Below are 12,115 nucleotides of genomic sequence, written 5' to 3'. Positions count from 1 at the left end.
TTAAACTACACATCTTTGGACACTAAGGGGCAATTTAGCACAGCCAATCAATCTAACCCGCACACCTTGGGGCACTAAAGGGAAATTTAACATGGTCAATCCATTTAACCTGCACATCTTTGGAAACTAAGGGGCAATTTAGCACAGCCAGTTTGCCTAACCGGCACATCCTTAGACACTAAGGGGTAACTTAATACAGCCAATCCATCTAACCTGCGCACCTTGCGTCACTAAAGAGCAACTTACCATGGCCAATCTGCCTAACCTGCACATCTTTGGACACTAAGGATCAATTTAGCATGGCCAATCCACCTAACCTGCACATCTTTTGAGTGTGGAAGGAAACCACAGAGCATCCAGAGGAAACCCACACAGACACAGGGAGAATATACAAACTCCACACAGACAGTCGCCCTAAGCTGGAATGGGACCTGGATTCCTGGCACTCTGAAGCAGCCGTCCTAATAATAGGTACCATAAAATCTATGCTCAATATGCAGGAAAGTTATGTTGGTACAGGTGTTACCTAATTTAGTCACTCCAACTCTTCCTAATAATTTAATTGCAATCTCTTCCCCTGTATCAGTGATTAGAATAGTGATATATTGGAAAATATGGGTTCCACTAGCAATGTTCAGACTTTATAAATATCACAGATAGAAACTATACGTGATAAATAATGGGGAGTGGTCCAAGGCTCGGTCAGTAATCACAGTGGCTCTGTGCTGCAGAGTGTTACACACTCAGAGCTCAAAACTGAGCCACACTTCAATGCTGAGTAAGGTGATCTGATCCACGAAGTCATTGCCTATCACAGCTGATATCGATGTCTCTGAATGAGGGGCTGGTGGGCAGAAATAATCCAGGATTTTGGTCTCCATTGCTCTTAGTTATCAGATGAGATCTCAATTGGCTTAACCCCAATAAAATCATAGAATCCCTATAGTGCAGAAGGAGGCCATTTGGCCCATCGAGTCTGCACCCACTCTCTGAGGTAGGTTATGGGGTGAGATAGGTTATGGGGATGGGGTGAGGAAGAGGGCCTGAGTAAGATGGTAACATTTCCCATCGTTAATCCATCTAACTTACACATCTTTGGACACTAAGGGGCAATTTAACATGGCTAATCCACCTAACCTGCATATCCTTGGACTGTGGAAGGAAACCAGAGTACCCGGAGGAAACCCACACAGACACGGGGAGAATGTGAAAACTCTGCACAGACACTGACCAGAGGCTGGAATCGAACCCAGGTCCCTGGCATTGTGAGGCAGCAGTGCTAACCAGCATGCTACTCACAAAATGTGTAGGTTAAGTGGTTTAGCCATGTTAAATAGATGCAGTTATAGGGGTAGGACAGGGTTGGGGGGGGTGGTGGGTGGGCCTGGGTAAGATACTCTTTCAGAGAGTCAGTGCGGACTCGATGGGCCAAATGGCCTACTTCAACACTATAGAGATTCTGAGGTAAAATCAATATTTCTTCCACAAGAAGAAATATTTGCAGCTATGTGATACCTTTTATGACCTCATCCTGGGTAGACGATGGCCTAGTGGTATTATCGTTAGACTATTAATCCAGGAACTCAGCTAATGTTCTGGGGACCCAGGTTCAAATCCCGTCTCGGCAGATGGTGGACTTTGAATTCAGTAATAAATATCTCAAATTAAGAATCTACTGATGACCATGAAACCATTGTGGGAAAAACCCATCTGGTTCACTAATGTCCTTTAGGGAAGGAAATCTGCCGTCCTTACCTGGTCTGGCCTACATGTGACTCCAGACCCACAGCAATGTGGTCCACTCTCAACTGCCCTCGGGCAACTAAGGATGGGCAATAAATACTGGCCAGCCAGTGATGCCCATGTCCCATGAATGAATAAAAAGACAATGATGCTTTATAGTCAATGGAATACTTCTTAGGTACAGTCACTGTTGTAATACAACAGCCAATTTGCACACAGGAAGGTGCCTGGAACAGTGTTACAATAATGAGCAGAAATTCTGTTTGTTTTAAATAATATCACTCGAGGGAAAACTTTGGCCAGGACCCCAGGAAAATCAATGGTGCAGTGGGCGTCAACAACATTTTCCCTCCCCGTCCGCCATGGGAATCATAGCAGGCAGGATATGGACTATGCAAAGGTGCGTTGTCCTCAGGCAGGATTTTCCAGCTATGGGGGAGCATGGCTGGAAAATCCCGCATAATCCCTCTATATCTGGTGGAAGGTAAAGTGTCTGGTTGCTTGTATCTTACCCCAAAAGGTATGTGATAATTTTGCAACGCAATGTCCTCATTTGTGTATCGCTGCAATGTTACAGCCACTGGGTGAAGCCTGCGGATACAAATAGGTTACGTTAGTAAAGAGACATGGTACAGAAGGACAGTAAACAAGTGACTAAAACTTTGTGGATTGAGTATCCAAAAATGAGACACAGCACTTTGGGCATTGAGTCTCTTCCTCCTGAGGCTGTTCATCTAAGTGAATCAGGACAATGAAACTCCACAGCAAATGACTTGAGATGGTATCAAACTCGGCAGCACAGTGGTTAGCACTGCGGCCTCACAGCGACAGGGACCCGGGTTCGATTCCCACCTTGGGTCACCATCTGTGTGTAGTCTGCACATTCTCCCCATGTCCTAGTGGGTTTCCTTCAGGTGCTCTGGTTTCCTCCCACAGCCTGAAAGACCTGCCGGTTAGGTGTGCATTGGCCATGCTAAATTCTCCCTCAGTGTATCTGAACAGGGACCGGAGTGTGGCGACTGGGGGGGATTTTCACAGTAAATTCAATGCAGTGTTAATGTAAGCCTACTTGTGACACTAATAAATAAATATATCAGGCAGCTATCCTGATCCCATTTTTGTCCGTATCCCAGGTTCCAGCATCTGCAGTAATGTACTTTTATCCTTACAGGTTGTGGCATTACAAGTGCTCATCTAAATGTTTCTTAAACACTGCTATGTTATATTCTTTATATTGTTGGTTTTCGAAAATCATCCGGTTCAATAAGATAGAAGCAAATTACTGCGGATGATGTAACCTGAAACAACAAATAAGCTTGGATGGCATAGTGATTAGCACTGCTGCCTCACAGCGCCAGTGACCTGGGTTCGATTCCCAGCTTGGGTCACCGTCTGTGTAAAGTTTGCACATTCTCCCCGTGTCTGCATGGGTTTCCTCCGGGTGCTCCAGTTTCTCCCCACAGTCTGAGAGGTGCATTGGCCGCGCTAAATTCTCCCTCAGTGTACCCGAACAGGCACCGGAGTGAGGCGACTAGGGGATTTTCACAATAACTTCATTGCAGTGTTAATATAAGCCTACTTGTGGCACTGACAAATAAATTTAAACTCATGTGTGTCCACCTGAGAGAGCAAATGGGTTTCATACCTCTGACAGCGCGGCGCTCCCTCACTACAGCACTGGAGTGTCAGCATTATTGCTATTACCCCTCGGTTATTTTCATCACCTACCTGAGGAGTTTGAGAACCGACACCAGGCGGTCTTACCTCAGTGTTTCCTTCAGCGAAGCTCTGAGTAGTGGCACTGATTTCAATATCTGTAATAGATCACCCTCCGTTTTCTGATTGGCTTCCAGAATTTCATTTCGTAAACGCTCCTGCACATTGGGGTATTTGGCAAGCTCATACATTGTCCATAATAGAGTCATAGATGTCTGTTTCGTGACAAAAATGAGATGGTGAGATGTTTTTAAAAGTTCGTATTGACAGAGCGGTATAAGACTTGTATAAGGATAACATATATATCAAATACATAGTTTGTATAAGGCTCTGGTCAGACCACATTTGGAATATTGTGAGCAGTTTTGGGCCCCTTTTTCTAAGAAAGGATGTGCTGGCCTTGGAAAGGGTCCAGAGGAGGCTCACAAGAATGATCCCTGGAATGAAGAGCTTCTCGTATGAGGAACAGTTGAGGACTCTGGGTCTGTACTCATTGGAGTTTAGAAGGATGAGGGGGCAATCTTATTGAAACTTACAGGATACTGCAAGGCCTGGATAGAGAGGACGTTTCCACAACTCTGAAAAACTAGGGCACAACCTCAAACTAAAGGGACGATCCTTTAAAACAGAGATGAGGAGGAATTTCTTCAGCCAGAGAGTGCTGAATCTGTGGAACTCTTTGCCGTAGAAGGCTGTGGAGGCCGGGTCACTGAGTGTCTTTAAGGCAGAGATAGATAGGTTCTTGATGAATAAGGGGATCAGGGGTTATGGGGGAATGACAGGGGAATGGGGATAAGAAAAATATCACCATGATTGAATGGTGGAGCAGACTCGATGGGCCAAGTGGCCTAATTCTGCTCCTATGTTTTATGGTCTTATCAGAGTATAAAGATGGATGCACACTCATATTTGTTCACATTTAACACAATTTCCCAAATATGAGGTTGACTGCAACTCAAATATAAAGTGTTTTATTTATTTTCTCACTTTTACTTTGTCTTTTTTCTTGCTTGTTTAAAATTTATATTCTTTCATGGGACATGGGTGTCGCTGGCTGGGCCAACATTTATTGCACTTCCCTAGTTGCCCTTGGAGGGCAGTTGGAGTCAACCACATCGCTGTGGCTCTGGAATCACATATAGGCCAGACCAGGTAAGGACAGCAGATTTCCTTTCCTAAAGGGACATTAGTGAACCAGATGGATTTTTCTGACAATCAACAATGGTTGCATTGGTTTGACAAAGAGTCATCTGGACTCGAAATGTCAGCTCTTTTCTCTCCTTACAGATGCTTCCAGACCTGCTGAGATTTTCCAGCATTTTCTCTTTTGGTTTCAGATTCTAGCATCCGCAGTAATTTTGCTTTTATTTATTAATGGTTTCATGGTCATCAGTAGATTCTTAATTCCAGATTTTTACTGATGGAATTCAAATTCCACCATCTGCCCTGTGGAGGGATTGGAACCTGGGTCCCTAGAACATTAGTTGAGTTAGGTGAGGTGTTAAAGAGAATGCCACACAGCAGATAATTGGATAAATAACTGTATTGGAATTACTCAACACCTCTTTCACTTGAAGTTAATTGACCCACAACGCAGGTAGGTTAAGGTTAAACAGTCTGCCTGGAACTGCAGTTTTAAGTCCAACGGTCCCTCTTAAGTTCCTGATGAGTGAAAGGAATGAAATGAGTCATAGAGTCGTAGAGGTTTACAGCATGGAAACAGGCCCTTTGGCCCAACTTGTCCATGCTGTCCCTCTTTTTAAACCCCTAAGCTAATCCCAATTGCCCGTATTTGGCCCATATCCCTCTATACCCATCGTACCCATGTAAATATCTAAACGCTTTTTAAAAGATAAAATTGTACCCACCTCTACTACTACCTCTGGCAGCTTGTTCCAAACACTCACCACCCTCAGTGTGAAAAGTACCCCTCTGGACACTTTTGTATCTCTCCCCTCTCACCTTAAACCTATGCTGTCTAGTTTTAGACTCCCCTACCCTTGGGAAAAGATATTGACTATATACCTTGTCTATGCCCCTCATTATTGTGTAGATCTCTATAGGGTCACCCCTCAGCCTCCTACGCTCCTGGGAAAAAAAGTCCCAGTCTATTCAGCCTCTCCAATTAACTCAATCCCCCATCAAGTCCTGGTAGCATCCTAGTAAATCTTTTCTGCACTCTTTCTAGTTTAATAATGTCCTTTCTATAATAGGGTGACCAGAATTGCACACAGTATTCCAAGTGTGGCCTTACCGACTTCAACAACTCCTGTATTCAGTTGACTTGTACTGACTGTATTCAATGGACTGCAACTTGCCCCACCCACTGAAACACTTTCCTCTGCTGTTGGAAGCAAAACCCACAAACGAGACCGTTTCGCATCAATGCCAACATAAACAGCAATAAATGCCAAGGTTATCTCACATGCTAACAGTATTTGTACCATAACTAAAAGATCCTACCATCCAACTGTGAACCCATCAGTGCTTTCTTCATGAGTGTCACATTGGGTCAAGTGAAATGCATACGTTGCAGATTTTTCAAGTACTGGCACAGTGGCACAGTGTTTAGCACTGCTGCCTCACAGTGCCTCGGACCCAGGTTCGATTCCGGGCTTGGGTCACTGTCTTTGTGCAGCCTACACGTTCTCCCTGTGTCTACATGGGTTTCCTCCCCCCCCTTCCAAAGATATGCGGGTTAGCTGCACTGACCATGCTTAATTACTCCTTAGTGTCCCATGATGCATAGGTTAGAGGGATTAGCTGGAGATAGAGCCTAGGTAGGGTTGTTATTGGTCCAGACTCAATGGGTTGAACGGATTCCTTCTGCATTGTAGGGATTCTATGATTACAGGATCAGACACCAGGGTTCGATCCCTGGCTTGGGTCACTGTCTTGTGGAGTCTGCACATTCTCCACGTATCTACATGGGTTTCCTCTGGATGATCCGGTTTCCTCCCACAGTCCAGAAGCCGTGCTGGTTAGGGTGGATTGGCCGTGCTAAATTCTCCCTCAGTGTACCCGAACAGGCGCCGGAGTGTGGCGACTAGCGGATTTTCACAGTAACTTCATTGCAGTGTTAATGTAACTACTTGTGACACTAATAAAATAAACAATCTCTCTACGATACTCTTTTGTCCAATTATCCGGATTTCTGACTGTTTATCAGATTCTCTTTCACAGTTCATTCGCTCTCAATCTTACGCCACTTTCTGTGTTTGTCCTTCTTCCTTATCGTATTTTGACTGCTTTCTAAGTGAATTCCAACGCCTTGGCACCTCCACAGACTTTGAGGTGAAGGAAAAAAGGATGGAATTTCGCACTCATTCCCAGCTGTAAATTTAAAAGAACACCTCTAACTGGTTTGAGGTCCCAGTTAACGATGTGAAAACTCGTAGTTATTTAGTCTTGCCAGCTGTCCACAATTATTTAGTCAAGGAATTATATTTAATTTGAAGAGTTGCTTGAAAAGGTATTCTCCTCGTGTCTGCGTGGGTTTCCTCCGGGTGCTCCTGTTTCCTCCCACAGTCCAAAGATGTGCGGGTTAGGTTGATAAGTCATGTTAAATTGCCCTCTGGTGTCCCGGGATGCGTAGGTTTAAGGGATTAGCGGGGTACGTATGGGGGGTGATGGGGATAGAGCCTGGATGGGATTGTTGTCAGTGCAGACTCGATGGGCTGAATGGCCTCCCTCTGCACTGTAGGATTTCTGTAAGAGGGCACAGGTTTAAGGTGAGAGGGGGCAGGTTTAGAGGAGAAGTGCGGGTAAATATTTTCACACACAGGGTGGTGGGTGCCTGGAATGCAGTGGCAGTGGAAGCAGGCACAATAGCGATGCTCAAAGTGCATCTTGATAGACACATGAACAGAAGGCGAACAGAGGGATAGAAACCATGTATGGGCGCAAGCTTGGTGGGCCGAAGGGCCTGTTCCTGTGCTGTGTTGTTCTTTGTGCATTCTTCTTTGTGCTCAGAAGCTTGAACATTATACTGAAATAATAAATATAAGTTGGATTATTGATATTGGAACAGAAAATGACAAAATTACTCAGCCGGTCTGGCAGCATCTCTGGAGCAAGAACGTTCATGTTGATGACCTTTCACCCTGAATATACTCCGGATATAAGGGACAATTTAACTTGGACAATCCAACTAACCCAGACACCTTTGGAATGGTGGGGCTGCTGGCAATACAAAGCAATCTGATTGGCCCTACTGCCTGCTCAACCATGTCACTGTCCCTAATTGGACTGGGGGCTGCTGGGAACAGCCTGGTAATTGGCTACCTCCAGAAAGATGGCGCAGTTGGGTGGGGCGTAGACACCACTGCCATCGGGATCCGCTTCAGGACTGGAGTATAAAAGCAGAGGAGTGCAATTGTAGAGGGTGTTGGTGAGACCACATCTGGAGCCTACTGTCCAGCTTTGGTCTCCTTACTTGAGGAAGAAATGTGGTGGCGTTGGAGGCAGTTCAGAGGAGGGTCACCAGATTGATTCCGGGGACGAAAAGGTTGAGGAGAGATTAAACAGTTTGGGCTTATACTCGCTGGGGTTTAGAAGGATGAGGGGGGGGATCTGATTAAATATTAAAAGGGATTGGTAAAGTAAATGTAGATCAAATCTTTCCTCTTATGGGGCAATCTCGAGTAAGAGGTCACGGGTATAGGTTGAGAGGACGTAGATTTAAAACTGAAATGGGGAGGAACTACTTCTCACAGAGGGGGGTGAGTTTGTGGAACTTGCTGCCCCATAGTGCGATGGAGGCTGAATCATTGAATGGTTTCATAAGGGAGATAGATATATTTCTAATAAAAAAAAGGATAAAGGGATACGGGGGACAGGTGGGGAGGTGGATTTGAGAACAGGGAGAGAACAGCCATGATCGGATTGAATGGTGGAGGAGGCTTGAAGGGCTGAGTTTGCCGACTTCTGCTCCTAATTCCAATGTTCCTATGTACTGTTCCTGACATCAGAGTCACAAGTAGGCTTACGTTAACACTACAATGAAGTTACTGTGTGTGAAAATCCCCTAGTCGCCACACTCCGGTGCTTGTTCGGATACACTGAGGGAGAATTCAGTAAGTCCAAGGCACCTAAGTCTTTCGGACTGTGGGAGGAAACTGGAGCACCTGGAGGAAACCCAAGCAGATAGGAGGGAGAATGTGCAAACTCTGCACAAAGTGACCCAAGGTGGGAATCGAACCCGGGACCTTGGCGCTGTGAGGCAGCAGCGCTAACCACTGTGCCACCCTAAGGAACAGTGCTTTTATGAAAATAAACAATAATCACAAGCCTGTGGTGAACACAACAGGTCCCAGCTGGGACTAAATGGACCCTCTCAGGGTCTTGCTTTATACAGGGCTCGATATACAAGCTCTACCTGGTTGGCTAATTACCAATCCCCAGGGAGCTCGTATTCAACGAGTCCAATTGGGACGTCAAATAGTGATTCGCCATGCAGATCATAGTCAGGTGATAAAATAACTTCCTCTTACTGTGTCAACTCCACCTGCCATTAGCTCGGTAATGCTGGCTTTGACATCTTCCAGTGGGAGACTGCCTTGCAAAAGCAGATCTGCCAGAACTCCAGAATATCCTTTGTTGTTTTTGGATCCCTGGTGGAACTGCTTGTATGTTTCTTGTATGAAGGTGTTTGCTACGAACGAGAAACAGAAAGGATTCATCAAAGAGCAACTATTTCATAGAATCCCTACAGTTCAGAAGGAGGCCATTCGGCCCATCAAGTCTTCACCAACTACAATCCCACCCTATCCCCACAACCACATGCATTTACCCTAGCTAGTTCCCCTGACACTAAGAGTCGATTTAGCATGAACAATCCACCCAACCTGCACATCTTTGGACAGTGGGAGGAAATTGAAGTACCCGGAGGAAACCCACACAGACACAGGGGAGAATCCATGCAGACGGGGTGAATTTCATTGCTAGACAGGAGTTTTGAAATTAATTAACAGCCTAATCATCACTAATCATATTTTATACTCTTTACATTGAATAATTCAATCACTTGTTCCTCATGAGGCACTGCTTATTAGCTGTGTTGAACCTGATTGATAAAAGCCTTGGCCGTGATCTTCTAGGTGGCAAGGTGGCACAGTGGTTAGCACCACTGCCTCAAAGCACCAGGGACCCAGGTTCGATTCCCAGCTTGGGTCACTGTCACAGTTCGCACATTCTCCTTGCATGGGTTAAGAGTCAACCACATTGCCGTGGCTCTGGGGTCACTTGTAAGCCAGACTGGGTAAGGAGAGCAGATTTCCTTCCTTAAGGGGACATCAGTGAACCAGGTGGGTTTTTCAAAAAATCGCCAATGGTTTCATCAGTAGATGGGTGGCACAGTAACACAGTGGTTAGCACTGCTGCTTCACAGTGCCAGGGACCTGGGTTTGATTCCGAGCTCTCTCTGGGTCACTGCTTCTGTGGAGTTTGCACATTCTCCCCATGTCTGTGTGGGTTTCCTCCGGGTGCTCTGGTTTCCTCCCATAGTCCAAAAGATGTGCAGGTTTGATGGATTGGCCATGCTAAACTGCCCCTTAGTGTCAGGGGGACTAGCTAGGGTGAGTGCATGGGGTTATTGGGGAAAGGGCCTGGGTGGGATTATAGTCAGTGCAGACTCGATGGGCCAAATGGCCTCCTTCTGCACTGTAGGATTCTATGAAGGTTAGGTTGATTGGCTGTGCTAAATTGTTCCTTAGTGTCCTGGGATGCATATGTTAGAGGGATTAGCCGGGTAAATGTGTGGGGTTAGGGGGATAGAGTCTGGGTGAGATTGTGGTCGGTGCAGACGCGATGGACCGAATGTTGCATGGGATTGAAATAGGGACCCCACAGCATTTCCCTGGGTCTCTGGATAACTAGTGATAGAATCATAGAATCCCTACAGATCGGTGAGAGTACTTTGAGATCAGTAGAAAGAAAAACAATGGTTTAAATGCAGAAGGGCAGAGGAACAGCTCAAGGTCCAATTCTTAGTGGCACAGGATTTAATCCCTGGCTTGGGTCACTGTCTGTGCGGAGTCTGCATGTTCTCCCCGCGTCTGCGTGGGTTTCCTCCCACAATCTGAAAGACGTGCTGGTTAGGTGCATTGGCCGTGCTAAATTCTCCCTCAGTGTACCCAAACAAGTGCCAGAGTGTGACAACTAGGGGATTTTTCACAGTAATTTCATTGCAGTGTTAATGCAAGCTTACTAGTGACTAATAAATAAACTTTAAGAGTTGCCAAACATATACAAAAAAAATTTGTGTCCTGGCCTGTCTTGCTTCCCCCAACTGAAAAGGTAGCACAAACACGATGGAAGGAGAAAACCAAATGGAAAATAGAAATAACCAAGCAAAATGTGACGGGAAATAGGGATTCAGTGATCGAATTCACAGATTGCTCTTGTTAATTTATATTTTAACAACAATGCGTCCCAATTTTCTCACCATGTGCGAAAATGGTATCCCACGCTGTGATGTGATCATTCCAGATCTTCGATTTGATTGATTTCAGAACTCCAGGCGGAATAAAAAGCATTGGTGACGTGGAGCTGAACATCAATGTCACCGAGTCGATGAATTTTTGCGATGCTGGGTTTTGGTGACCTTGCAGTAAACCAAGACGCTGTCCATATAAAATATGGCAAACGGCTGTAAGTACAAAAGTAAAGTCTATTTATTAGTGTCACAAGTCGGCTTACATTAACACTGCAATGAAGAAACTGTGAAACTCTCCTAATCGCCACGCTCCGGCGCCTGTTCGGGTACACTGAGGGAGAATTTAGCACGGTCAATGCACCCTAGGCAGCACATCTTTCGAACTGTGGGAGGAAACCAGAGCACCCGGAGGAAACCCACACAGACACGGGGAGAATGTGCAAACTCCACACAGACAGTGACCCAAACTGGAATCAAACCCGGCTCCCTGGCACTGTGAGGCAGCAGTGCTAACCGCTGTGCCACCGTGCTGCACCACAAAGATGTGGACAATGGAGATATTGTACTGGTTCTTAATGAACCAGTGTGACATTGGGGATGTTTGGTGATTGAAGATTGCTGGTAATTCAGTTTTAATGACATTAGGAAAGGTGCAATGGGCTCGATTTTCAACCTCAGACTAAAGGGACAATCCTTTAAAACAGAGATGGGGGGAGATTTCTTCAGCCAGAGGATGGTGAATCTGTGGAACTTTTTGCCGCAGAAGTCTGTGGAGGCCAGGTCATTGAGTGTCTTTGAGACAGAGACAGATAGGTTCTTGATTAATAAGGGGATCAGGGTTATGGGGAAAAGGGCAGGAGAATGGGGATGAGAAAAATATCAGCCGTGATTGAATGGTGGAGCAGACTCGATGGGCCGAGTGGCCTAATTCTGCTCCTTTGTCTTACGGTCTTGTGGATTTTCAAGGGGGAAGAATGGTTCCCTCTAAAATGGATAGACAATGCAGCAAGATTGGTTGTACCCTGCTGTGCAAAAACCAGGTCAAAAGCAAACATTGATGCACATGTGTATCTGAACATTGGACTCGTTTAAATGCTGGAAAGCTCAACAGGTCCGGCAACATCTGTGGAGAGAGAAACAGAGTCCATGTAACTCTTCGTTCGGAATTAAAGAGAGTTAGCGATGTGATAGATTTTACAGTGTTTGGGGGGGTGGGGTGCA

At 45.6% G+C, this 12,115-nt stretch overlaps 1 protein-coding gene across 1 annotated transcript in view; it reads right to left on the bottom strand.

The window, feature by feature from the left end:
- LOC145360801 (cholesterol side-chain cleavage enzyme, mitochondrial-like) overlaps window positions 1–12,115 on the bottom strand; it is a 28,469-nt gene that overhangs the window by 4,034 nt on the left and 12,320 nt on the right. Inside the window, exons 4-7 of the mRNA XM_080216252.1 lie at window positions 10,904–11,107; window positions 8,952–9,112; window positions 3,508–3,674; window positions 2,256–2,334 (exon numbers count right to left, since the gene is read on the bottom strand). Coding sequence (XP_080072378.1) covers window positions 2,256–2,334; window positions 3,508–3,674; window positions 8,952–9,112; window positions 10,904–11,107 — 611 coding nt within the window. The remainder of the gene's footprint in view (window positions 1–2,255; window positions 2,335–3,507; window positions 3,675–8,951; window positions 9,113–10,903; window positions 11,108–12,115) is intronic.

Source organism: Carcharhinus amblyrhynchos, chromosome 32 (genome assembly GCF_965287045.1).
Source record: "Carcharhinus amblyrhynchos chromosome 32, sCarAmb.v2.hapA, whole genome shotgun sequence".
In the NCBI taxonomy this organism is placed as follows: Eukaryota; Metazoa; Chordata; class Chondrichthyes; order Carcharhiniformes; family Carcharhinidae; genus Carcharhinus; species Carcharhinus amblyrhynchos.
This window is presented reverse-complemented; position numbering and strand designations above follow the sequence as displayed.